The 25,699-nt window shown below is 43.9% G+C and overlaps 1 protein-coding gene across 1 annotated transcript; it reads right to left on the reverse strand.

The window, feature by feature from the left end:
* Window positions 1-3,499: 3,499 nt before the first annotated feature.
* On the reverse strand, window positions 3,500-22,620 carry LOC121558087 (the record flags this gene model as incomplete). Its single annotated transcript, XM_045220363.1, has 14 exons — window positions 3,500-4,459; window positions 4,914-4,965; window positions 5,201-5,251; window positions 5,646-5,726; window positions 6,170-6,196; window positions 10,623-10,703; window positions 10,814-10,840; window positions 11,150-11,182; window positions 19,109-19,306; window positions 19,722-19,778; window positions 19,916-19,942; window positions 21,681-21,758; window positions 21,909-22,178; window positions 22,333-22,620. Coding segments are annotated over 14 exons (1,292 nt in total), but the record flags the coding sequence as incomplete, so codon positions are not given.
* Window positions 22,621-25,699: the final 3,079 nt, after the last annotated feature.

Below are 25,699 nucleotides of genomic sequence, written 5' to 3' on the forward strand. Positions count from 1 at the left end.
CTAGGTCAGACCCGTCGAGAGTAGTGATTTTAGTCGGGTGTGCGGGTGCAAGCAGCGTTCGGTTGAAGAGCATGCATTTAGTTTTACTAGTGTTTAAGAGCAGTTGGAGGCTACTGAAGGAGTGTTGTATGGAATTGAAGCTCGTTTGGAGGTTTGTTAACACAGTGTCCAATGAAGGGCCAGATGTATACAAAATGGTGTCGTCTGCGTAGAGGTGGATCTGAGAGTCACCAGCAGCAAGAGCGACGTCATTGATATACACAGAGAAAAGAGTCGGCCCAAGAATTGAACCCTGTGGCACCCCCATAGAGACTGTCATAGGTCCAGACAACAAGCCCTCCGATTTGACACATTGAACTCTATCTGAGAAGTAGTTGGTGAACCAGGCGAGGCAGTCATTTGAGAAACCAAGGCTATTTAGTCTGCCAATAAGAATGTGGTGGTTGACAGAGTCGAAAGCCTTGGCCAGGTCAATGAAAACGGCTGCACAGTACTGTCTATTATCGATCGCGGTTATAATATCATTTAGGACCTTGAGCGTGGCTGAAGTGCACCCATGACCAGCTCGGAAACCGGATTGCATAGCGGAGAAGGTACGGTGGGATTCGAAATGGTCGGTGATCTGTTTGTTGACTTGGCTTTCAAAAACTTTTGAAAGGCAGGGCAGGATGGATATGGGTCTGTAACAGTTTGGATCTAGAGTGTCACCCCCTTTGAAAAGGGGGATGACCGCGGCAGCTTTCCAATCTCTGGGGATCTCAGACGTTACGAAAGAGAGGTTGAACAGGCTAGTAATAGGGGTTGCGACAATTTCAGCGGCTAGTTTTAGAAAGAAAGGGTCCAGATTGTCTAGCCCAGCTGATTTGTAGGGGTCCAGATTTTGCAGCTCTTTTAGAACATCAGCTGTCTGGATTTGTGTGAAGGAGAAGCGGGGGGGGCATGGGCAAGTTGCAGCGGAGGGTGCAGAGCTGGTGGCCGGGGTAGAGGTAGCCAGGTGGAAAGCATGGCCAGCCGTAGCAAAATGCTTGTTGAAATTCTCGATTATTGTAGATTTATCGGTGGTGATGGTGTTTCCTAGCCTCAGTGCAGTGGGCAGCTGGGAGGAAGTGCTCTTATTTTCCATGGACTTTACAGTGTCCCAAAACTTTTTGGAGTTAGTGCTACAGGATGCAAATTTCTGTTTGAAAAAGTTAGCCTTTGCTTTCCTTACTGCTTGTGTGTATTGGTTCCTAACTTCCCTGAAAAGTTGCATATCGCGGGGGCTATTTGATGCTAATGCAGTACGCCACAGGATGTTTTTGTGCTGGTCAAGGGCAGTCAAGTTTGAGGAGAACCAGGGGCTATATCGGTTCTTAGTTCTGTATTTTTTGAATGGGGCATGTCTATTTAAGATTGAGAGGAAATTACTTTTAAAGAACAACCAGGCATCCTCTACTGACGGAATGAGATCGATATCCATCCAGGATACCTGGGCCAGGTCAATTAGGAAGGCCTGCTCGCTGAAGTGTTTTTGGGAGCGTTTGACAGTGATGAGGGGTGGTCGTTTGACCGCGGACCCGTTACGGACGCAGGCAATAAGGCAGTGATCGCTGAGATCCTGGTTGAAGACAGCGGAGGTGTATTTAGAGGGTAAGTTAGTCAGGATGATATCTATGAGGGTGCCCATGTTTACGGATTTAGGGTTGTACCTGGTAGGTTCGTTGATAATTTGTGTGAGATTGAGGGCATCTAGTTTAGATTGTAGGATGGCCGGGGTGTTAAGCATATCCCAATTTAGGTCACCAAGCAGTACGAACTCTGAGGATAGATGGGGGGCAATCAATTCACATATGGTGTCCAGGGCACAGCTGGGGGCTGAGGGTGGTCTGTAGCAAGCGGCAACAGTGAGAGATTTATTTCTGGAAAGGTGGATTTTTAGAAGTAGGAGCTCAAACTGTTTGGGCACAGACCTGGATAGTATGATAGAGCTCTGCAGGCTCTCTCTACAGTAGATTGCAACTCCACCCCCTTTGGCAGTTCTATCTTGACGGAAAATGTTATAGTTGGGGATGACAATTTCTGAATTTTTGGTGGCCTTCCTAAGCCAGGATTCAGACACTGCTAGAACATCAGGGTTGGCGGAGTGTGCTAACGCAGTGAATAACTCAAACTTAGGAAGGAGGCTTCTGATATTTATGTGCAGAAAACCAAGACTTTTACGGTTACAGAAGTCAACAAATGATAGCTCCTGGGGAGTAGGAGTGATACTGGGGGCTGCAGGGCCTGGGTTAGCCTCTACATCACCAGAGGAACAGAGGAGGAGTAGAATAAGGATACGACTAAAGGCTTTAAGAACTGGTCTTCTAGTGCGTTGGGTACATAGAATAAAGGGGGCAGTTCTCCGGGCGTTGTAGAAAAGATTCAGGGCATTATGTACAGAAAAGGATAAGGAAGGATATGAGTACAGATCAGGTAACCCTAAGCGTTGGGTAACAATGAAAGAAATGGCGTCATTGGAGGCATCGATTGAGCTGGTCTCCGCATGTATAGGGGGTGGAACAAAGGGACTATATGAGGCCGTTTGAGAGGGACTAGGGATTCTACATTGAAGTTGTATAATAAGAACTAACCCAAACAGCAATAGGCAAGGCATAATTGACATGGGAGGGAGGCATAAAGCAGTCACAGGTGTTATTAGAGAGAGCTAAGACACAACTGGAAATAGCGATAACGTTTGGGCTAAGACTAAACAATAAACAGGACAGGGTACCGTGTAAAGGAACAGTCCAGCAGGCATCAGCTGTGCAGCTGAGTGATCATAAGGTCCAGTGAACAGCAATATGTGAGTCTGAGAGCAGTTCAGATTGGTGCTTCAGCCCAGCTAGCAGGGAGCCCGGTTGTAGTTAGCGTGTGCTAGCGGGCCGGAGCTGGCAGATGAATCTTCGTGGTCGTCGCAACGGGAAGCCTGATGAAACCACATCAGACTATTTCGTCGGCAAACCAGTCGTGTTGGATCGGCGGGGCTCAGTGTCAACACTAGGAGGTCCCGTCCGGTTGACAGAGAGGTAGATAGCCGGGAGATGGGCCTGGGGCTAGCTCGAGGCTAACTGGTGCTTGCTATTGGAGAATGGTAATCAGCCGACACAGGTTGCAGCTAGCTAGCTGGTTGTGATGATCCGGCGCTAGGGTCCAGTGATTCCGGCAGAAAGTCCAAAAGCTCTGGGTCGATAGCACGCTGTGCAGACTGGCCGACGAATTGTCCAGGCTAAAACTAGAGCTGGCTGGTGGATAGTGTAGGCCACGGACAGTGGTGGTGAAGACTAACCGTGACTAATAGCAGGTAGCCGGTAGCCATTCAGATTGCGGCTACACTCGATTAATCTTACGGTTCTTGATGCAAGTTATAAAGAAATAATAGAGTCCTTTCCACGTTGGGTGAGGCGGGTTGCAGGAAAGTATATTTAGTTAAAGAATGAAAGTAAAAATTTAGAAATATTTACAAAACAGACAAAAAACAAGAAACGGGATATTTACACAGGACGTTGAAATAAAAGCGACCGCACTGCTATGCCATCTTGGTGATTAATTAACATTTGAAGGAATTTGATGAAGACAACCACTGTGTTTGTCAAATTAAAACATTAAGTTATTAAAACAAATACACATGCACCATTGTTGTTAGTAATACAACATCTCAGTACTGCAGAGGACTCTCTTTTAGTAATAAAACATTTAAAACAGAAAGTGGAGTGGGTTGGCATAAAGCGCTCTGGGGAAAATACCTGAAAAGGTATCATACAACCACAAAGTGATTGATACTATGGCTTCAAACAACAAAAACAACCTGCACAAATTGATGGAGATTTGTAAAGACGAGGTATGAATTGTGAGAAAGGGTAAGAATCTCTTGTTTTTGTCAATCACCAAATGTTCTGAGATAAAAATATTGGCCTCAAATGTCTGAAGTACTGTAAGTTCATAAAGCACACGGCTCATCACATTATACAGTGAGCTCCAAAATTGTTGGGACAGTCACACGCGTTTTGGTTGTTTTGGCTTTGTACTCCAGCACTTTGGATTTTAAATGACACAATGACTATGAGGTTAAAGTGCAGACTGACTGTCAGCTTTAATTTGAGGGTATTCTCATCCATATCGGGTTAAAGCTGACAGTCTACACTTTAACCTTATAGTCATTATCTAATTTCAAATCCAAAGTGCTGGAGTACAGAGCCAAAATAACAAAAGATGTCTCTGTGCCAATACTTTGTAGCTCACTGTACTTCATCTGATTGAATGCATGTTACTATGTGCAATATTTGCCTATTTTCCATTTTAAATGTATAGTACATTAAAAACATCTCCAACAGTTTCTCTCTTCTTGGTCGTTTGTCTCAATGTAACAGACATGGAGGCATGTACTGAGAGCCTTCAAACCCCATTTTTGTGGTCCCCAGTTCACCACCAGGAAGACCACCACCTGGAAGGAAGCAATAGAGATCAGAGCTCATCAGACAAAACATTACTAATGACTAGGACCAGGAGTTTTTCCCTGGTCAGGTCACATGGTCTGGAAAAACTCTTGGTCTTATGTTATAAATACAGCAGCTTTGTTTACAAATTGCAGGTCAGATTTCTCTCAGGTAGCCTAGACTCTAGAGTATGTTATGACATCATGGCTGGGTTTGTTTTGTTGACGCGACAAAACAAAACATACAAAGTAAACAAAATGACGAAACTGACACTGAGTCTGGCTTTAAGAATGCCAACACCAATCTCACCTCTTCAATGTTTGACTTTCATGGCATCCAAATTAAAAGAAAAATCCCACATGTTGATCACACACATAATAACAATGTAATAACAATGTGAGCACTTCCAAATGCGTTCTTAATACATCTTGTGTTTCGTGTCTTTCTCAGACTCATACTTACCATCCTGAAACACTGGATTCTTTACTGTCTTTATACTCATCAATGGTGTGTTCTGGCAAGAAAACAAACAGAAGAGTTGGATTTAATCATACATACACATGCAGGTAAGCACGCATGTGCACACACATCCCTGGTCTCCCTTCACACCCTCACAAGCTACAACAATCAAACAGTACAGGGATTTCCTAGTTTGTCTATTCTGGACCACAAACTTGCTCAAACAATCCTCAAGGTAAACAACAACATAGTAGATGGCAGAATTCCAGGTGAATGCCACTGTGTCTTACCCTCAGGCTTTGACTCATCTTTAGGACTGTTGGATCCACTGGGTTCATCTGCTAATGAGAACAGAAGGACAAACTTGTTCTAATGAGATCATTTCTAGTAACCCTCTAGATCACGTGTCAAACTCATTCCATGGAGTGCCGAGTGTCTGCGGGTTTTCACTCCTCCCTTGTACTTGATTGATGAATTAAGGTCACTAATTAGTAAAGAACTCCCCTCACCTGGTTGTCTAGGTCTTAATTGAAAGGAAAAAACAAAAACCCTCAGACACTGAGCCCTTCATGGAATGAGTTTGACACCCCTGTTCTAGATGAACCCTCTATCCTTATAATACACAGTATAATGTTACAGGCATCAAATCATCCAGGACAAATATGGGTTGAGTGTAATGTAACTCCCAGAGCACTCTGTTACCGGGTAAACTATCTGCTTAAGTTTCATACACACCTCCCTTCTCCTGCCCCTTTCCAGCTTTGTCTACGTCGTCTTCCCCTGTTTTGGGGATGGCCGTTTGTGGAACCTTAACCCCTGCAGAATCACACGTAGAAGGAAAACATTAACTACAGCCTCTCTCCTACTGCATCAAACACTGCTTAAAGCTACGATATGTAACTTTTTGGGCGACCCAGCCAAATTCACATAGAAATGTGAGTTATAGATCTTTCATTCCCGTTGTAAGCAAGTCTAAGAAGTGGTAAATCTGTTCTATTTCTATGCTTCCCATTTTGGTTTTGTACACCAGCTTCAAACAGCTGAATATAAAATATTTTTGGTTATGGAAAAATATTTTTCACAGTGGTTTAGATGGTACAATGTTTCTCTACACAATGACTGCTTGTTTTTTCACATAAACTGAAATTAGGTAAACTATTAGAATTTTATCAACCAGGAAACTTAGTGATTTCTGTATAGTACATCTTTAAAGAAGTTACTTCTGCTTTTTACAGTCTGAAATTAACTGGATGACTTGCCTTGTTCTGGCTGGACTATATCACTGCCTTTAGTTGAGGAGAAGAGAAGAGAGAAAAGTTGAGCTTAACATTCTCATACACAGACCACATTAGTATTTGTTGTGTTCACTTCTGGATGACAATGAAAAGGATGCTAAGTGGCAGAATTCCAGGTGAATGCCACTGTGTCTTCTTACCCTCAGGTCTCGACTCATATTTAGGACTACTGGATCTGCTGACTTCTGATGTTAAGGAGAACAGAAGGACAAACTTTCTCTAATCTGATCATTTGAAAGAAAACCTCCAATACTTATAATACACAGTATAATGTATAGTACCAGTCAAAAGTTTGGACACAGCTACTCATTCAAGGGTTTTTCTTTATTTTTACTATTTTCTACATTGTAGAATAATAGTGAAGACATCAAAACTATGAAATAACACACATGGAATCATGTAGTAACCAAAAAACTGCTAAATAACAAAAAAGTTATTCTATATTGTCACGCCCTGGCTCTGGGACTCTGTTATGTTGAGCCAGGGTGTGTTGTTTCTATGTGTTTTGTGTTCTAGGTTTATTATCTAGCTCTTGTGTTTCTGTGTTGGCCGGGGTGGTTCTCAATCAGAGGCAATGAGTATCAGCTGTTGCTTGTTGTCTCTGATTGGGAACCATACTTAGGCAGCCTGTTTGCCACAGTGTTTTGTGGGATCTTGTTCCGTGTATGGTTAGTGTCTGTTACCAAGGACGTCACGTATCGTTTTGTTGTTTTGTTCGTGTGGTACTCTAATAAAATAAGTATGTTCGCAAATCACGCTGCGCATTGGTCCACTGTGTTCGACGAGCGTGACATATTTGAGATTCTTCAAATTAGCCAACCTTTGCCTTGATGACAGTTTGCACACTCTTGGCATATGACTTCTCACAATTTTCTCAAAGCATTTCATTACTAAGGATGTCAAGGCGACAGGACGGTAGTCATTCAGCACAGCGGGATTAGATGCTTTAGGAATGGGAATAATTATTTAGTTTTTCCACAATACTGGAACGTGTTGCTGGTAGAGCGAGGATTGGAAAATGTCTGTAAAAACACCAGTCAATGGTTCAGCACAGTGCTTTAACACGTCCAGTTATTTTGTCTAGGCCTGGGCTTTTGTGTGTGTTACATCCCCTGAACAACTTTACAACATCAGCCTGTTTAACAACAACCCTCTCAAACATTTGTAATGATGCTTCCATGTGTTTTACCTCTGACACAAAGTCGTCAGATTCAAATCGTGAGAAGAAAACATTCAGTTCATTAGCCATGTTCTGGCCCTCATGTCTCCCAAGGTCAGCATTGGTTAGCCATGTTCTGGCCTTCATGTCTCCCAAGGTCAGCATTGGTTAGCCATGTTCTGGCCCTCGTGTCTCCCAAGGTCAGCATTGGTTTTTACCCTGCCTATGTGGGAGGCACTAGCCATGGATTTAATCCCTTGCCAGGCCACCCTTGAGTTTCCTGAGGAGAGGGTCCTCTCCACCCTTTGCATGTATGTTTTACCTCCGACACAAATCTTGAGAAGAAAACATTGAGTTCATTAGCCATGTTCTGGCCCTCGTGCCACCCAGAAGCTCCTCGACCCGTTTCAGTTTGCCTATCAGTCCAGCAGAGGAGTTGATGATGCCGTTCTTACTCTCCTCAACATGGTCTATAGATATCTAGAGGGCGCCAAATCCCATGTCAGGGTTCTGTTGACTTTTCTTCTGCCTTCAACACAATCCAGCCTTACATTCTGGCACAGAGACTCATAAGGGACTTCTCCTTAGATGGGGGGTTGGTTCTGTGGCTGTTGGATGTCCTGAGCCAGAGGTCACAGCGGGTCAAAGTAGGTCCCCACATGTCAGACATACGCACCACCAACACAGGCTCTCCTCAGGGATGTGTTTTGTCCCCACTCCTGTACACCTTGTACACTAATAGTTGTACTAGTTCCCATCCTGACAGACACCTCTTTAAGTTCGCTGATGACACTGCCTTGATCAGCCTGTTGCAAGTTATCACTTTTGCCATATGGCAAGGTGCTCCATCATGCTGGAAAAGGCATTGGTCGTCACCAAACTGTTCTTGGATGGTTGGGAGAAGTTGCTCTCGGAGGATGTGTTGGTACCATTCTTTATTCATGGCTGTGTTCTTAGGCAAAATTGTGAGTGAGCCTACTCCCTTGGCTGAGAAGCAACCTCACACATGAATGGTCTCAGGATGCTTTACTGTTGGCATGACACAGGACTGATGATAGCGCTCACCTTGTCTTCTCCGGACAAGCTTTTTTACGGATGCCCCAAACAATCGGAAATGGGATTCATCAGAAAAAATGACTTTACCCCAGTCCTCAGCAGTCCAATCCCTGTACCTTTTGCAGAATATCAGTCTGTCCCTGATGTTTTTACTGGAGAGAAGTGGCTTCCTCGATGCCCTTCTTGACACCAGGCCATCCTCCAAAAGTATTTGCCTCAATGTGCATGCAGATGCACTCACACCTGCCTGCTGCCATTCCTGAGCAAGCTCTGCACTGGTGGTGCCCCGATCCCGCAGCTGAATCAACTTTAAGAGACAGTCCTGGCGCTTGCTAGACATTCTTGGGCGCCCTGAAGCCTTCTTCACAACAATTGAACCTCTCTCCTTGAAGTTCTTGATGAACCGATAAATGGTTGATTTAGGTGCAATCTTACTAGCAGCAATATCCTTGCCTGTGAAGCCCTTTTTGTGCAAAGCAATGATGACGGCACGTGTTTCCTTGCAGGCAACCATGGTTAACAGAGGAAGAACAATGATTTCAAGCACCACCCTCCTTTTAAGGTTTCCAGTCTGTTATTCTAACTCAATCAGCATGACAGAGTGATCTCCAGCCTTGTCCTCGTCAACGAGAGAATCAGTGACATGATGTCAGCTGGTCCTTTTGTGGCAGGGCTGAAATGCAATGGAAATGTTATTTGGGGATTAAGTTCATTTTCATGGCAAAGAGGGACTTTGCAATTAATTGCAATTCATCTGATCACTCTTCATAACATTCTGGAGTATATGCAAATTGCCATCATAAAAACTGAGGCAGCAGACTTTATGAAAATTTACATTTGTGTCATTCTACACAAAAATGTATGCACGCATGACTGTAAGTTGCTTTGGATAAAAGCGTCTGCTAAATGGCATTATTATTATTATTATTATTATTATTATTATTATTATTCTCAAAACGTTTGACCATGACTGTATACAAAACAAAAATTATGCTTGTGAGGCACTGCATAACCTGCTGTTTCATACACGACCACGCGCACACATACACACGGGTACATACACACATACACACAGATATATGAACACACACACGCACACAGAAACACATCCTGATAACAGATAGTTTATATGTCTTGTCAAGCAGTTTGCTGTTGAACTCCACAGAGTAAACTCCAGTCTGTTTTTGTCAATCCACTGATTCTCAGCTCAGTCTGCCACCTTGTTCTTCCCATGCTTCCATAAGATGCTTGTGATGGGGCCAGGCACTGTGGACTTGTCTGGTTTCAACATGAACTCACCTCCCACTTTAAGCAGACATTTCATAAATGTATCAGAGTATCAATGTATCCAGGGTAACACATCATGGTTAGGGTATAAATATGTAGTCCTAACCCTATATATAAACGCAACATTTAAAGTGTTGGCTGCATGTTTCATGAGCTGAAATAAAAGATCCCAGAAATGTTCCATATGCACAAAAAGCTTATTTCTCTCAAATGTTGTGCACAAATTTGTATACATCCCTATTAGTGAGCATTTCTCATTTGCCAAGATAATCCATCCACCTGACAGGTGTGGCATATTAAGAAGCTGATTAAACAGCATGATCATTACACAGGTGCACCTTGTGTGGGGACAAAAAAAGTCCACTCTAAAATGTGCAGTTGTGTCACACAACACAATGCCACAGATGTGAAGTTTTGAGGGAGCGTGCAATTGGAATGTCCACCAGAGCTGTTGTCAAATACTTTAATGTTAATTTCCCTACCATAAGTCGCCTCCAACGTCGTTTTAGAGAATTTGGCAGTATTTGTATTTATTAGGGATCACTACGTCCAACCGGCCACACAACCGCAGACCACGTGGCTGGGCCTGGCTCCCTAGTGGGTGGGCCTGGCTCCCAATTGGGTGGGCCTATGCCCTCCCAGGCCCATCCATGGCTGCGCCCCTACCCAGCCATATGAAATGCATAGATTAGGGCCTACTGAATTTATTTCAATTGAATGATTTCCTTATATGAACTGTAACTCAGTAAAATCGTTGAAATTGTTGCATGTTGCATTTACATTTTTGTTCAGTATATTTAGCTTTTAAGAATCAGTCAGTTATAGGAATCAAATCCTCCGGGACAAATATGGTTTGAGTGTACTGTAACTGCCAGTGCACTCTGTTATCAGGTAAACTATCCGCATCATACACACCTCCATTCTCCTGCCCCTTTCCAGCATTGTCTGCGTCCTCTTTCCCTGTTATGTTGATGTCCGTTAGCGGAACCGTAACCTCTGCAGAATCACACACAGAAGGAAAACCTCAACTACAGCCTCTCTCCTACTGCATCAAATGCTACTTAAAGAAGTTACTTCTGCTTTACAATCTTAACTGGATGACTTGCCTTGTTCTGGCTGGACTATATCACTGCCTTTAGTTGAGGAGAAGAGAAGAGAGAAAAGTTGAGCTTAACATTCTCATACACAGACCACATTAGTATTTGTTGTGTTCATTTCTGGATGACAATGAAAAGGATGCTAAGTGGCAGAATTCCAGGGGAATGCCACTGTGTCTTACCATCAAGTGTCATTGACTTAAACAGAGACTTCCTACTTAAAGTAATTAAAAACAGAATTCAAATAAAATAGCAATCAATCTATGTTCTCGTGATATTCTGAGATATGCAGATGAGCATCTATCCTACTTCTTCATGACGTCTTAAATGAGCTGGATGACTTGCCTGTGGTTTGGTTGTTTCCATCACTAGGATTAGCTGAAGAAGAGAGAAGAGATCAGTTTAGCATTCTCAAACATCTTTGTTGTGACAATATTTAATGATGATGATGGAACTATTTGATTTGTAACATACAGTAGATCAGGGATAGGCAACCCTGTTCCTGGATTGCGAGGCTCTGTTGCATCCCACAGTGTGTGTGACGTTTGGTGTAACGTTTGTTTGTAAACCATTTGTCAACGATGGCTTTACAGTGGTGGGGTGTTGTACTGATCTTGTTGATCGTGTACCCGCTACAGATGGACTAAATGATGAAAACGCTGCTGGCAGCGGAATCCAATACAGCAGAGAGTTCCTACTACAATGCAACTCAAACACGAACGCCATCGATATCCCAATGGCCCATCTAATCCCCGATTGTCTGCGAGTGGATTACAAACCTAAATGCAAACTTAGAAAACGCAGGGGAATCAGACAAAGACTTAAAAATTAAAGACCAAACTTCCCTTACCCACCACCTTGCTGATCAATGCCCAGTCACTGAGGGGGAAAGCAGATGAGCTGTCAGAGAATCTGCGCTTCCAACACGAATACTGGGAGGCCTGTTTGCTGGCGTTTACTGAGACTTGGCTGGATGACAGAGTCCCGGACAGGGAAGTGGAGCCGACGGCTTCACACTGGTCAGAGCGGACCGTGATCTGACCGTCACAGGGAAACATCACTGTGGCCTGCTTGTCAGGGACCAGTGGTGTAAATCGATCCTGGTAAGACAGATACTCTGTACCCCCAACATTGAACTGCTTTCTGTGTCACTGCGACCCTACTATCTGCCCCGTGAGCTCCCCCAATTGTTTGTTACCGTTGTGTACATTTAACCAAAAGCTAATATAGCAAAAGCATCAGAGATTATTTATAATCTGTCACAGAAACTGGAATCCATCTCCCCCGACGCACCCACATTTATTTTAGGGGATTTTAACAACTGTACTTTGCACAAGATCCTGCGCACGTACCACCAGTATGTGAAATGTCACACTAGGAAAAATAAGACTCTTGATTTGTGCTATGGGACAATACCAAATGCTTTCTCTGCCACCACTAGACCTCCCCTGGGGACATCAGACCACAATGTTGTCTACCTCTGGCCAACCTACTGTCGGCTCCTGGAGAGGGAGAAACCTACAGTTAAAACTGTTCAGATCTGGAACGACAATAGTATCACTCATCTCCAAGGGTGTTTTGACTGTACTATGTGGGAGGTATATGAGGATATATGAGGTACAGTGGGGGGAAAAAGTATTTAGTCAGCCACCAATTGTGCAAGTTCTCCCACTTAAAAAGATGAGAGAGGCCTGTAATTTTCATCATAGGTACACGTCAACTATGACAGACAAAATGAGGGGGAAAAAATCCAGAAAATCACATTGTAGGATTTTTAATGAATTGATTTGCAAATTATGGTGGAAAATAAGTATTTGGTCAATAACAAAAGTTTCTCAATACTTTGTTATATACCCTTTGTTGGCAATGACACAGGTCAAACGTTTTCTGTAAGTCTTCACAAGGTTTTCACACACTGTTGCTGGTATTTTGGCCCATTCCTCCATGCAGATCTCCTCTAGAGCAGTGATGTTTTGGGGCTGTCGCTGGGCAACACGGACTTTCAACTCCCTCCAAAGATTTTCTATGGGGTTGAGATCTGGAGACTGGCTAGGCCACTCCAGGACCTTGAAAGGCTTCTTACGAAGCCACTCCTTCGTTGCCCGGGCGGTGTGTTTGGGATCATTGTCATGCTGAAAGACCCAGCCAAGTTTCATCTTCAATGCCCTTGCTGATGGAAGGAGGTTTTCACTCAAAATCTCACGATACATGGCCCCATTCATTCTTTCCTTTACACGGATCAGTCGTCCTGGTCCCTTTGCAGAAAAACAGCCCCAAAGCATGATGTTTCCACCCCCATGCTTCACAGTAGGTATGGTGTTCTTTGGATGCAACTCAGCATTCTTTGTCCTCCAAACACGACGAGTTGAGTTTTTACCAAAACATTCTATTTTGGTTTCATCTGACCATATGACAGTCTCCCAATCCTCTTCTGGATCATCCAAATGCACTCTAGCAAACTTCAGACGGGCCTGGACATGTACTGGCTTAAGCAGGGGGACACGTCTGGCACTGCAGGATTTGAGTTCCTGGCAGCGTAGTGTGTTACTGATGGTAGGCTTTGTTACTTTGGTCCCAGCTCTCTGCTGGTCATTCACTAGGTCCCCGCGTGTGGTTCTGGGATTTTTGCTCACCGTTCTTGTGATCATTTTGACCCCACGGGGTGAGATCTTGCGTGGAGCCCCAGATCGAGGGAGATTATCAGTGGTCTTGTATGTCTTCCATTTCCTAATAATTGCTCCCACAGTTGATTTCTTCAAACCAAGCTGCTTACCTATTGCAGATTCAGTCTTCCCAGCCTGGTGCAGGTCTACAATTTTGTTTCTGGTGTCCTTTGACAGCTCTTTGGTCTTGGCCATAGTGGAGTTTGGAGTGTGACTGTTTGAGGTTGTGGACAGGTGTCTTATATACTGATAACAAGTTCAAACAGGTGCCATTAACGAGTGGAGGACAGAGGAGCCTCTTAAAGAAGAAGTTACAGGTCTGTGAGAGCCAGAAATCTTGCTTCTTCGTAGGTGACCAAATACTTATTTTCCACCATAATTTGCAAATAAATTCATAAAAAATCCTACAATGTGATTTTCTGGATTTTTTTTCTCAATTTGTCTGTTATAGTTGACGTGTACCCATGATGAAAGTTACAGGCCTCTCTCATCTTTTTAAGTGGGAGAACTTGCACAATTGGTGGCTGACTAAATACTTTTTTTCCCCACTGTATATGAGGACAGCTCTGATCTTGATTAACTCACAGATGTTGTTTCAGACTATGTAAACTTCTGAGTCAGTTGTGCCTACTAAAACCTGTAAAATCTTCCCTAACAATAAGCCTTGGGTATCAAAAAATCTAAAATCACTACTTAATAGGAAGAAGGCCTTTTATGCTGATGGTTATAGACAGGCTAGACAACGTGAGATCAAAAGACAGATACTGGTGGACAAGGAGGCATACAAGCAAAGGGTGGAGAGGACCCTCTCCTCAGGAAACTCAAGGGTGGCCTGGCAAGGGATTGAATCCATGGCTAGTGCCTCCCAAATAGGCAGGGTAAAAACCAATGCTGACCTTGGGAGACATGAAGGCCAGAACATGGCTAACCAATGCTGACCTTGGGAGACACGAGGGCCAGAACATGGCTAACCAATGCTGACCTTGGGAGACATGAAGGCCAGAACATGGCTAACCAATGCTGACCTTGGGAGACGTGAGGGCCAGAACATGGCTAATGAACTGAATGTTTTCTTCTCACGATTTGAATCTGACGACTTTGTGTCGGAGGTAAAACAAATGGAAGCATCATTACAAATGTTTGAGAGGGTTGATGTTAAACAGGCTGATGTTGTAAAGTTGTTCAGGGGATGTAACGCACACAAAAGCCCAGGCCCAGACAAAATAACTGGACGTGTTAAATCACTGTGCTGAACCACTGACTGGTGTTTTTACAGACATTTAGCAATCCTCGCTCTACCAGCAACATGTCAAATCAAATCAAATCAAATTTTATTGGTCACATGCGCCGAATAAAACAGGTGCAGACATTACAGTGAAATGCTTACTTACAGCCCTTAACCAACAGTGCATTTATTTTAAACAAAAAAGTAAGAATAAAACAACAACAAAAAAGTGTTGAGAAAAAAAGAGCAGAAGTAAAATAAAGTGACAGTAGGGAGGCTATATATACAGTAAAATAAAGTGACAGTAGGGAGGCTATATATACAGGGGGGTACCGTTGCATAGTCAATGTGCGGGGGCACCGGCTAGTTGAGGTAGTTGAGGTAATATGTACATGTGGGTAGAGTTAAAGTGACTATGCATAAATACTTAACAGAGTAGCAGCAGCGTAAAAAGGATGGGGTGGGGGGGCAGTGCAAATAGTCCGGGTAGCCATGATTAGCTGTTCAGGAGTCTTATGGCTTGGGGGTAGAAGCTGTTGAGAAGTCTTTTGGACCTAGACTTGGCACTCCGGTACCGCTTGCCGTGCGGTAGCAGAGAGAACAGTCTATGACTAGGGTGGCTGGAGTCTTTGACAATTTTGAGGGCCTTCCTCTGACACCGCCTGGTATAGAGGTCCTGGATGGCAGGGAGCTTTGCCCCAGTGATGTACTGGGCCGTACGCACTACCCTCTGTAGTGCCTTGCGGTCAGAGGCCAAGCAGTTGCCATACCAGGCGGTGATGCAACCAGTCAGGATGCTCTCGATGGTGCAGCTGTAGAATTTTTTGAGGATCTGAGGACCCATGCCAAATCTTTTTAGTCTCCTGAGGGGGAATAGGCTTTGTCGTGCCCTCTTCACGACTGTCTTGGTGTGTTTGGACCATGATAGTTCGTTGGTGATGTGGACACCAAGGAACTTGAAGCTCTCAACCTGTTCCACTACAGCCCCGTCGATGAGAATGGGGGCGTGCTCAGTCCTCTTTTTTTTCCTGTAGTCCACAATCATCTCCTTTGTCTTGGTCACGTTGAGGGAGAGGTTGTTGTCCTGGCACCACACGGCCAGATCTCTGACCTCCTCCCTATAGGCTGTCTCATCGTTGTCGGTGATCAGGCCTACCACTGTTGTGTCGTCGGCAAACTTAATGATGGTGTTGGAGTCGTGCCTGGCCATGCAGTCATGGGTGAACAGAGAGTACAGGAGGGGGACTGAGCACGCACCCCTGAGGGGCCCCCGTGTTGAGGATCAGTGTGGCAGATGTGTTGTTACCTACCCTTACCACCTGGGGGCGGCCCGTCAGGAAGTCCAGGATCCAGTTGCAGAGGGAGGTGTTTAGTCCCAGGATCCTTAGCTTAGTGATGAGCTTAGAGGGCACTATGGTGTTGAATGCTGAGCTGTAGTCAATGAATAGCATTCTCACGTAGGTGTTCCTCTTGTCCAGGTGGGAAAGGGCAGTGTGGAGTGCGATAGAGATTGCATCATCTGTGGATCTGTTGGGGCGGTATGCAAATTGGAGTGGGTCTAGGGTTTCTGGGATTATGCTGTTGATGTGAGCCATGACCAGTCTTTCAAAGCACTTCATGGCTACAGACGTCAGTGCTACAGGTCGGTAGTCATTTAGGCAGGTTATCTTAGAGTTCTTGGGCACGGGGACTATGGTGGTCTGCTTGAAACATGTTGGTATTACAGACTCAGTCAGGGACATGTTGAAAATGTCAGTGAAGACACTTGCCAGTTGGTCAGCACATGCTCGGAGTACACGTCCTGGTAATCCGTCTGGCCCTGCGGCCTTGTGAATGTTGACCTGCTTAAAAGTCTTACTCACATCGGCTACGGAGAGCGTGATCACATAGTCGTCCGGAACAGCTGGTGCTCTCATGCATGCTTCAGTGTTGCTTGCCTCGAAGCGAGCATAGAAGTGGTTTAGCTCGTCTGGTAGGCTTGTGTCACTGGGCAGCTCGCGGCTGTGCTTCCCTTTGTAGTCTGTAATAGTTTTCAAGCCCTGCCACATCCGACGAGCGTCAGAGCCAGTGTAGTATGATTCAATCTTAGACCTGTATTGACTCTTTGCCTGTTTGATGGTTCGTCGGAGGTCATAGCGGGATTTCTTATAAGCGTCCGGGTTAGAGTCCCGTTCCTTGAAAGCGGCAGCTCTACCCTTTAGCTCAGTGCGGATGTTTCCTGTAATCCATGGCTTCTGGTTGGGGTATGTACGTACGGTCACTGTGGGGACGACATCATCGATGCACTTATTGATGAAGCCAGTGACTGATGTGGTGTACTCCTCAATGCTGTCTGAAGAATCCCGGAACATGTTCCAGTCTGTGCTAGCAAAACAGTCCTGTAGCTTAGCATCTGCGTCATCTGACCACTTTTTTATTAGCCGAATCACTGGTGCTTCCTGCTTCAGTTTTTGCTTATAAGCAGGAATCAGGAGGATAGAGTTATGGTCAGATTTGCCAAATGGAGGGCGAGGGAGAGCTTTGTATGCGTCTCTGTGTGTGGAGTAAAGGTGGTCTAGAGTTTTTTCCCCTCTGGTTGCACATTTAACATGCTGGTAGAAATGAGGTAGAACGGATTTAAGTTTCCCTGCATTAAAGTCCCCGGCTACTAGGAGCGCTGCATCTGGATGAGCGTTTTCCTGTTGATTAATGGCCTTGTACAACTCATTCAGTGCAATCTTAATGCCAGCATTGGTTTGTGGTGGTAAATAGACAGCTATGAAAAATATAGATGAAAACTCTCTTGGTAAATAGTGTGGTCTACAGCTTATCATAAGATACTCTACCTCAGGCGAGCAAAACCTCGAGACTTCCTTAGTATTTGATTTTGTGCACCAGCTGTTGTTTACAAATATACAGAGACCGCCACCCCTCGTCTTACCGGAGTCTGCCGTTCTGTCCTGCCGATGTAGCGTATAGCCTGCTAGCTGAATGTTGTCATTGTTGTCGTTCAGCCACGACTCCGTGAAACATAAGATATTACAGTTTTTAATGTCCCGTTGGTAGGATAACCGTAATCTTAAATCATCAATTTTATTCTCAAAAGATTGAACATTGGCTAATAGGATTGATGGGAGAGGCAGTTTACTCGTTCGCCGTCGGATCCTTACAAGGCACCCGGATCTGCGTCCACGATATCTCCGTCTCTTCCTCACGCGAATGACGGGGATCTGGGCCTTGTTGGGTGTCTGTAGAATATCCTTCGCGAACGCCTCGTTGAAGAAAAAGTCTTCGTCCAACGCGAGGTGAGTAATCGCTGTCCTGATATCCAGAAGCTCTCTTTGGTTATAAGAGACGATGGCAGAAACATTATGTACAAAATAAATTACAAATAACGCGGAAAAACACACATAGTAGTACAATTGGTTAGAGGGCTGTAAAACGGCAGCCATCTTCTTCCGGCGCTGTTCTTAAAGTATCTCTTAAAGAGCCAGCATTGTGGAAAAACTCAATAATTATACCCATTCCTAAAGCATCTAATCCCTCTGTGCTGAATGACCACCACCCTGTCGCCTCCCATGACCACCATTTGCCCACCTGAGACATCGCTATTCTCTCATGCTGGGCATGCTGCTTGGTCCTCTTTTGGTGGGATCTTCTGTTACGCTCGTTAATGGAAGATACGGACCAAGGCGCAGCGTGATAAGCGTACATCTTTATTGTAGTACACAACACGAACAAAAACAACAAACAAACGATACGTGAAGTCCTGAGGCTACACAAAACAAACCTTTACGGAACAAGATCCCACACCGACTGGTGCCAAACAGGCTGCCTAAGTATGGTCCCCAATCAGAGACAACGAGATACAGCTGCCTCTAATTGGGAACCACCCTGGCCAACATAGATCTAAACGATCTAGAACATCAACATAGAAAATATAACATAGACACTACACACCCTGGCTCAACATTTAAGAGTCCCCAGAGCCAGGGCGTGAAACTGAAGCACATTAAATAATTGGCTTTTGGAACGTATAAACTAGCAAGGGGTGGCGGTGACAGAATCTTTATCCACAATGTTACCTCTATTGGAGACATTTTGACAGTGCACAAATGCATAGATGTGAAGAGAAACCAAAACCAAACAGGTTATTTCAAATACTCATCAAACGTACATCATTTAAAGCACATTTCCCTTGCAGATTCCAACTGCATCATACACATTTTATATAGGCTAGTCCACACACAGCTAACTTTAAACTCACATTAGTAATCACCTTCTCATACTGTATGTAGATGTCACTAAAACATGTTCTTCAAATAAATGCTACCACAAATAATGTGAGTAACACATTTCTGGCAACATCTCCACATATCTGCATTGTCAAAAAGGCCCCATAGTAGTACCATGTAAAAGGTGTGTTAGTGTTATTACCTGTGTTAGTGGGCTGATTGTTATCATTCTGATTCATGGAGTAATCTCTAGGTGTCTTCTCCCCTACAGTGCCATAAACTGTATCCATGGCAACCCCAGAGAGAACTCCTGAAACTCCACGGTTGGCAACCTGATCATCCCCAACAGTGTGATAAACAGTATCCGGGGCAATATAATTCTGTTTGTTGACTGCATCCCCTGTAAAGTTACACCATCCATCAACATGTGTTTACAGCAAACAGAGTAGAAGAAGTTCCTTGAATTTAAGATGTATTTGCCCTTTAAATTTGCATATAAGAAAACTTGGAAATATTCTGGGTTGTGGGATTACTGCTGTGCACTCGCACTCTCGCTTTCTCTCACACAAACAATAGGAGATACCTGTTACTTAGTAAGGGCCCTAATTCAATTCAAACAGATTTCTGGATTTCTGGGATGGGACAAAAACAACACTCCTGTCCTGTGCTGTGAGGAAGCATGTGTGCAGTGCATGGAAGTACTGTATGTGTATATGGTGCAGTGCATGAATAATAATAATGTTGTGTTTGTATTACTGTGGGGAGCCAGTTAGCAGGTTGAATATGGATCAGAGTCAAGTTAGGGTAAAACTTACCAAACACTCCACCACAAAACTTGGTCAAAAAGTCGATCCAGGTGTATTCGGGATATCCTGAGATGAAAAAGAGACACACAAATTTAAGACATTATCAAGACACTTTCATACAAATGAAATTCACATTGTGTAACATTTTGGTGAATCAGTGAGTATGAAGAGTTGAACCAGGAAGAGACAGAGAATCATCCTACCGTTTTTTTTCTTCCACACCAACCAAACTGGGGAGTAAAAATACAAATATTTTATGACTTTTTTATTTTATTTTATTTCACCTTTATTTAACCAGGTAAGCCAGTTGAGAACAAGTTCTCATTTACAACTGCGACCTGGCCAAGATAAAGCAAAGCAGTGCGATAAAAACAACAACAACACAGAGTTACATATGGGATAAACACAACGTACAGTCAATTACACAATAGAAAATCTATATACAGTGTGTGCAAATGTAGTAAGGCAATAAATAGGCCATTGTGCAAAATAATTACAATTTAGTATTAACACTGGAATGATAGATGTGCAGAAGATGATGTGCAAATAGAGATACTGGGGTGCAAATGAGCAAAATAAATAACAATATGGGGATGAGGTAGTTGGGTGGGCTAATTACAGATGGGCTGTGTACAGGTGCAGTGATCGGTAAGCTGCTCTGACAACTGATGCTTAAAGTTAGTGAGGGAGATAAGAGTCTCCATCTTCAGAGATTTTTGCAGTTTGTTCCAGTCATTGGCAGCAGAGAACTGGAAGGAATGGCTACCAAAGGAGGTGTTGGCTTTGGGGATGACCAGTGAGATATACCTGCTGGAGCACATACTACGGGTGGGTGTTGCTATGGTGACCAATGAGCTAAGATAAGGCGGGGATTTGCCTAGCAGTGATTTATAGATGACCTGGAGCCAGTGGGTTTGGCGCCGAATATGGAGTGAGGGCCAGCCAACGAGAGCGTACAGGTCACAATGGTGGGTAGTATATGGGGCTTTGGTGACAAAACGGATGGCACTGTGATAGACTACATCCAATTTGCTGAGTAGAGTATTGGAGGCTATTTTGTAAATGATATCGCCGAAGTCAAGGATTGGTAGGATAGTCAGTTTTACGAGGGCATGTTTGGCAGCATGAGTGAAGGAGGCTTTGTTGCGAAATAGGAAGCCGATTCTAGATTTAACTTTGGATTGGAGATGCTTAATGTGAGTCTGGAAGGAGAGTTTACGGTCTAACCAGACACCTAGGTATTTGTAGTTGTCCACATATTCTAAGTCAGACCCGCCGAGAGTAGTGATTCTAGTCGGGCGGGCGGGTGCAAGCAGCGTTCGTTTGAAGAGCATGCATTTAGTTTTACTAGCGTTTAAGAGCTGTTGGAGGCTACGGAAGGAGTGCTGTATGGCATTGAAGCTCATTTGGAGGTTTGTTAACACAGTGTCCAATGAAGGGCCAGATGTATACAAAATGGTGTCTTCTTAATTACAAGTCTGCATTAATATTATGTCAGCTATTGAATATGACTTTACCCACAATTACATGCTTAAACTGCAATAAGCAACCATTTCTGAGAGCACCAATAAACAACCTGCATACAGTACCTGCACCCCTGTAAAATAACATAGCCAGCGATTTCACATCTAATATCCATTGAACTCTAAACATATTTTTAGGTTACCACAAATTGATTACGGTCCTTTTTGCTGTCTTAATTAATTCAGATTAGGCTAATCCATACTCTGCGAGGTCCAAATTGGTGCCTCACTGTGACACATTATGAAGACTGTCCCCTACGGCAGGTGGTGCATCTCACCCCCTGTCTTGTCTGTAGCAGTAGCCTGAACACTACTGTAAATACAGGTAGAACAGGTATCCCCTTCAGGGGGTATAGCTCACTGTTGTTGCTGCTGTTATGTCAATCTGTGCTTCAGAACTATGTACATGTACAGTGCTCTGTTACTATAGATGTGCTGTTCTTACCTATTATGATGGCGACAAGTACTAATATGACGACGACAACACCAGCAACACCACCAGCAACACTTTCTTCAGAAGGCTCTGAAATAAAAACACATTTTGTATTGATACTTTGACAGGAGTTGATCAGGTATTCAACATAGTGCAGCATTCAAAATGTCCTACAACACTAGCAGTGTTACTGACATATCAATACATAAGACTGTAGCACACTTATGAGTGTCCACTCACCTGGGCCAAACACCTGTCCAACTGGCTCGCTGACTTCCCCTTCCCCAGCAGAGTTCTTCATCTTGCAGAAGTACTTGGAACCGCTGTTTGAATTGCCAGTGTCGCTCTTAGAGACAACCAGACGTTTGTCTATGACCTTCCACTCCCCCTCTCCCACTTTCCAGCTGTAGGTGACAGGTTCAGCATCAGTGGTGTCGCCTTCACAGGTCAGAGTGCAGGAGGTTTTGTTGGTGTTACAGGAAGAAGTGATTGTGGGTTTGGGGACTTCCTCTGTAAATAGAGGAAAGAAACAGGAATAATTTGGGGAAATGTTTGTGAGGCACTGAATAACCTGCTGTTTCTACAAGACCACACACACACATACACACATGTATATATACACACACACACACACACACACACAGAGGGAGAGAGAAACACTTACTGATAACAGATAGTTTATATGTCTTGTCAAGCTGTTTGTCGTTGAACTCCACAGAATACATTCCACTGTCTGTTTTCGTCAATCCACTGATTCTCAGCTCTCCAGTAGCCTGGTTCAGGGCTGTGCGGCCTTTGAAGGCAGCATAGATTTCCAGACCACCAAAATCCTGTTCCCACTCTGCCACCTTGTTCTTCCCATGCTTCCATAGGATGCTTATGATGGAGCCAGGCACTGTGGACTTGTCTGGTTTCAACAAGACCTCACCTCCCACTTTATGATAAAGATCATCTGGAAAAGCAGACATTTCATACATGTAAAAGAGTATCAATGTATCCAGGGTAACACATTATGGTTAGGGTATAAATATGTAGTCTTAACCCTATTGGCATTGAAATAGACATTATTATCAACCTTTACTTTTTATGTCTAGAATTCTGCTTGCTGGGAGTATCAAGGCCTATGTAGTCTTCCCACTTTGCCAGTATTTTCCCCCTCACCATCGCCACTTGAGTGGAAACTGATCTAGACTACACCACAGATGAAAGTCTTTGTCTACACCCTGCCTCAGAGGCTGTCCACTATTATATCACCAGCTAGGTTTCCATCCAGTTTGCGACAGATTTCATGCAAATATTCTAACATCTGCATAAAACAATATGCATATTTTCCCAGTAGAGATATTTTTTCCATCAAACAGACTTTGTGCCTAATGACGTAGTCCACATAAAAATTACTTTTGCCGTTAAATTCCCATGTACCGAAGGAAAAATACAAGTTAAATGGGTTTCCATTTTACACTCCACTGATGGTTTGTCTTCTTCTTCTTCTCATTTGTTCCCGTTGGCAACGACAGGATGTGGTCTATCTTAGTTATAAATATCTCTGGTACTACTCTTTGGCGCCTCCTTCTTCTTCTATGTGTTTTAACGGCGGTGGGCATCCAGTAAATGTTGCATTACCGCCACCAACAAGACTGGAGTACAACTCCCTTATACTTTGTTTGAAAAAATAAAGAAATAAAGAAATACCCTACCATCTAACACTACATTCACAAACCAATATAAAAATAACACCACCCTACTCCACTATTTCAATCTATTTAGTACTAACTCAGGCCAACAACCTGAAAGCATGAGACACCACCACTTAACACACCCTGTAACTCTTCTGATATCAAGTCTCGCACACCCAAATACCTTTCTGCAGCTGCCAACACAACCTCAATTTTCTGCGACTTACATTCCATCCCTGCAGTACAGTTGATAACCATTGCTATAAATGCTCAAAATCCAATCTTATTAAAACATATATCACTTGTTGGTTTATCCCTCTGTACTGGTACAGATCACTACTCACACCACTCCTCTCACTATCCCTCCCCCTTGACCCATCTTCCTCTACTTTCTTCACTGCCTCAGCATATGACAACTTCTGCACTACTCTAACCCTGGAAACCTCAACCTGCCTCTCTCGCATGGGACATTTCTGATCCCCAGCCCCATGGGCAACCCTACAATTAACACATACCACTACTTTCCCCAATGCTACACATTCCTTTGTCTCATGCCCTTCTGCACACTTCTCACACCTAGGAACCTCCCTCCTACACACTGCTGCCACATGCCCATAAGCTTGACACCTGTAACAACGTAATGTATTCGGCACAAAAGCTTGTACAGGATAACTTATATATCCTAACATCACTTTGTCGGGCAAAGACTCAACATCAAAACTCAAAAGGACAGACAATGACTCTGTTTCACCACTCATGCCACCCTGTCTGCGTCGCACCAAACGACAAGCATCACAAACACCGGGAATCTTCCCCTTCAGTTGGTCAACTTTTACATTTACTGCTACCCCAGTAATCACTCCTTTCAATGGTGCCCTTTTATTGAGCGCAAAACAATTCACATCTCTTGCCCCCATTAGTTTAACATGGAGTGCCTGCTTCCTCTGACCAGCAGAAACACAAACAATTATCACCAGACCACTTCTGGTTACCCTCACCGATTCCACAGCACCTAACTCTGTTTTCACCCACCCTGAAACCACAAATGGATCAACCAAAAGGCAAGGGTCCACTTTTTCCAAAAATGTCACTCCTACTGTCACAGACTCATCTTTATCCTGACCCTCGGTGCAAGCCTCGGGCTCAGAGAACTTCACCACACCTACCACTTCCGATACTTCGCCCTCATTCACTTCCATTTCTCCTACTGTCTTCAACTCACTCTAATACTTTCTACCATTCCCCTTTAACAAACCATCTCCCTTCTATTCACCATTTTTAACCGACTCAAGCTCACCCTCTTCCTCCTCCCTCTCTCTCTTAGACCTCCTCTGCCTCTCCTTTTCCCTCCATTCCTCCTCCTACGGCACTTCTCCTGACATACATCTTGTTCTTGCCTTGTCAAGGAATGCCATTTAACCGGCTGTCACAATCTCTGTACAATCAGCACAAACCCCTCTGTTACGGATACAGGTATCCTGTGTTTTTGTGTGTTTCTCTCCTTCTGCCCTAATCACAGGTGTCCTGTATGTTCCTGATTGGGGGTCGTTGAGGTGTCTGCTGATTGGACCAATCAGTGAACATTCCTGTGCATTGCACCACCTGTTACTCGTTTGTTCAATCACACATCCCATTGTATAAAAACCAGTCTTGTGTTTGTTGAGAGAGAGAGAGAGAGAATATTTCCGTATGTGAGTATGGACACGGTGGTGTCCTGTTTTTGATTACTCACTAAGTTGCTGTTTACTATGATTGGTAATTCTGTTAGACTACTGTTTTGTATGTGAGTAATGGATACTGTGATGTCCTTTGTTTAGAGTACTCACTAAGTTGCTGGTTACTCTGTTTGGTAACTATTGTGTGTTTCTGGGAAAAGGGGAGTTTGAGCTAGCTGCCCTTGGGCATACATTTCCCGTAGAAAGAACTGTCTATAAACACTAGTTAGACCTGAGCGGACCACCCACTATTTTTGTATGGTAGCAGTAGCCTAGTGGTTCTTGAGGCAGGCAAGATCAGTTTAGGGGTGTTTTACACTATTGTTTCATTTCTTGGGTCCTGCTCAGCCCTTTTTCCCAATCCTTTACCGTGTGTTCAGAAATAAACCATTTGTGTTTGACGGTAGCTCATGGTAGTTGTGTCATATTTGTTCTCACTGTTCCATGCCACACTTATAATTTGCATGCATTATGTTACGGGTCTCATGTCCATCACCCTAGACGTTCAAAGCCACGGGGTTCGTAACATAAAGTGGGGGCTCGTCTGGGATCTATCCCATGCTACTCATGCAAATTAGTAAGTGTCTGGTTCAGTGTTGAGCTTGGCAGCTGTACTACCTGTTTGTTTTTTTGTGTGTTC

This window comes from Coregonus clupeaformis, unplaced genomic scaffold (genome assembly GCF_020615455.1).
Source record: "Coregonus clupeaformis isolate EN_2021a unplaced genomic scaffold, ASM2061545v1 scaf3650, whole genome shotgun sequence".
NCBI lineage: Eukaryota > Metazoa > Chordata > Actinopteri > Salmoniformes > Salmonidae > Coregonus > Coregonus clupeaformis.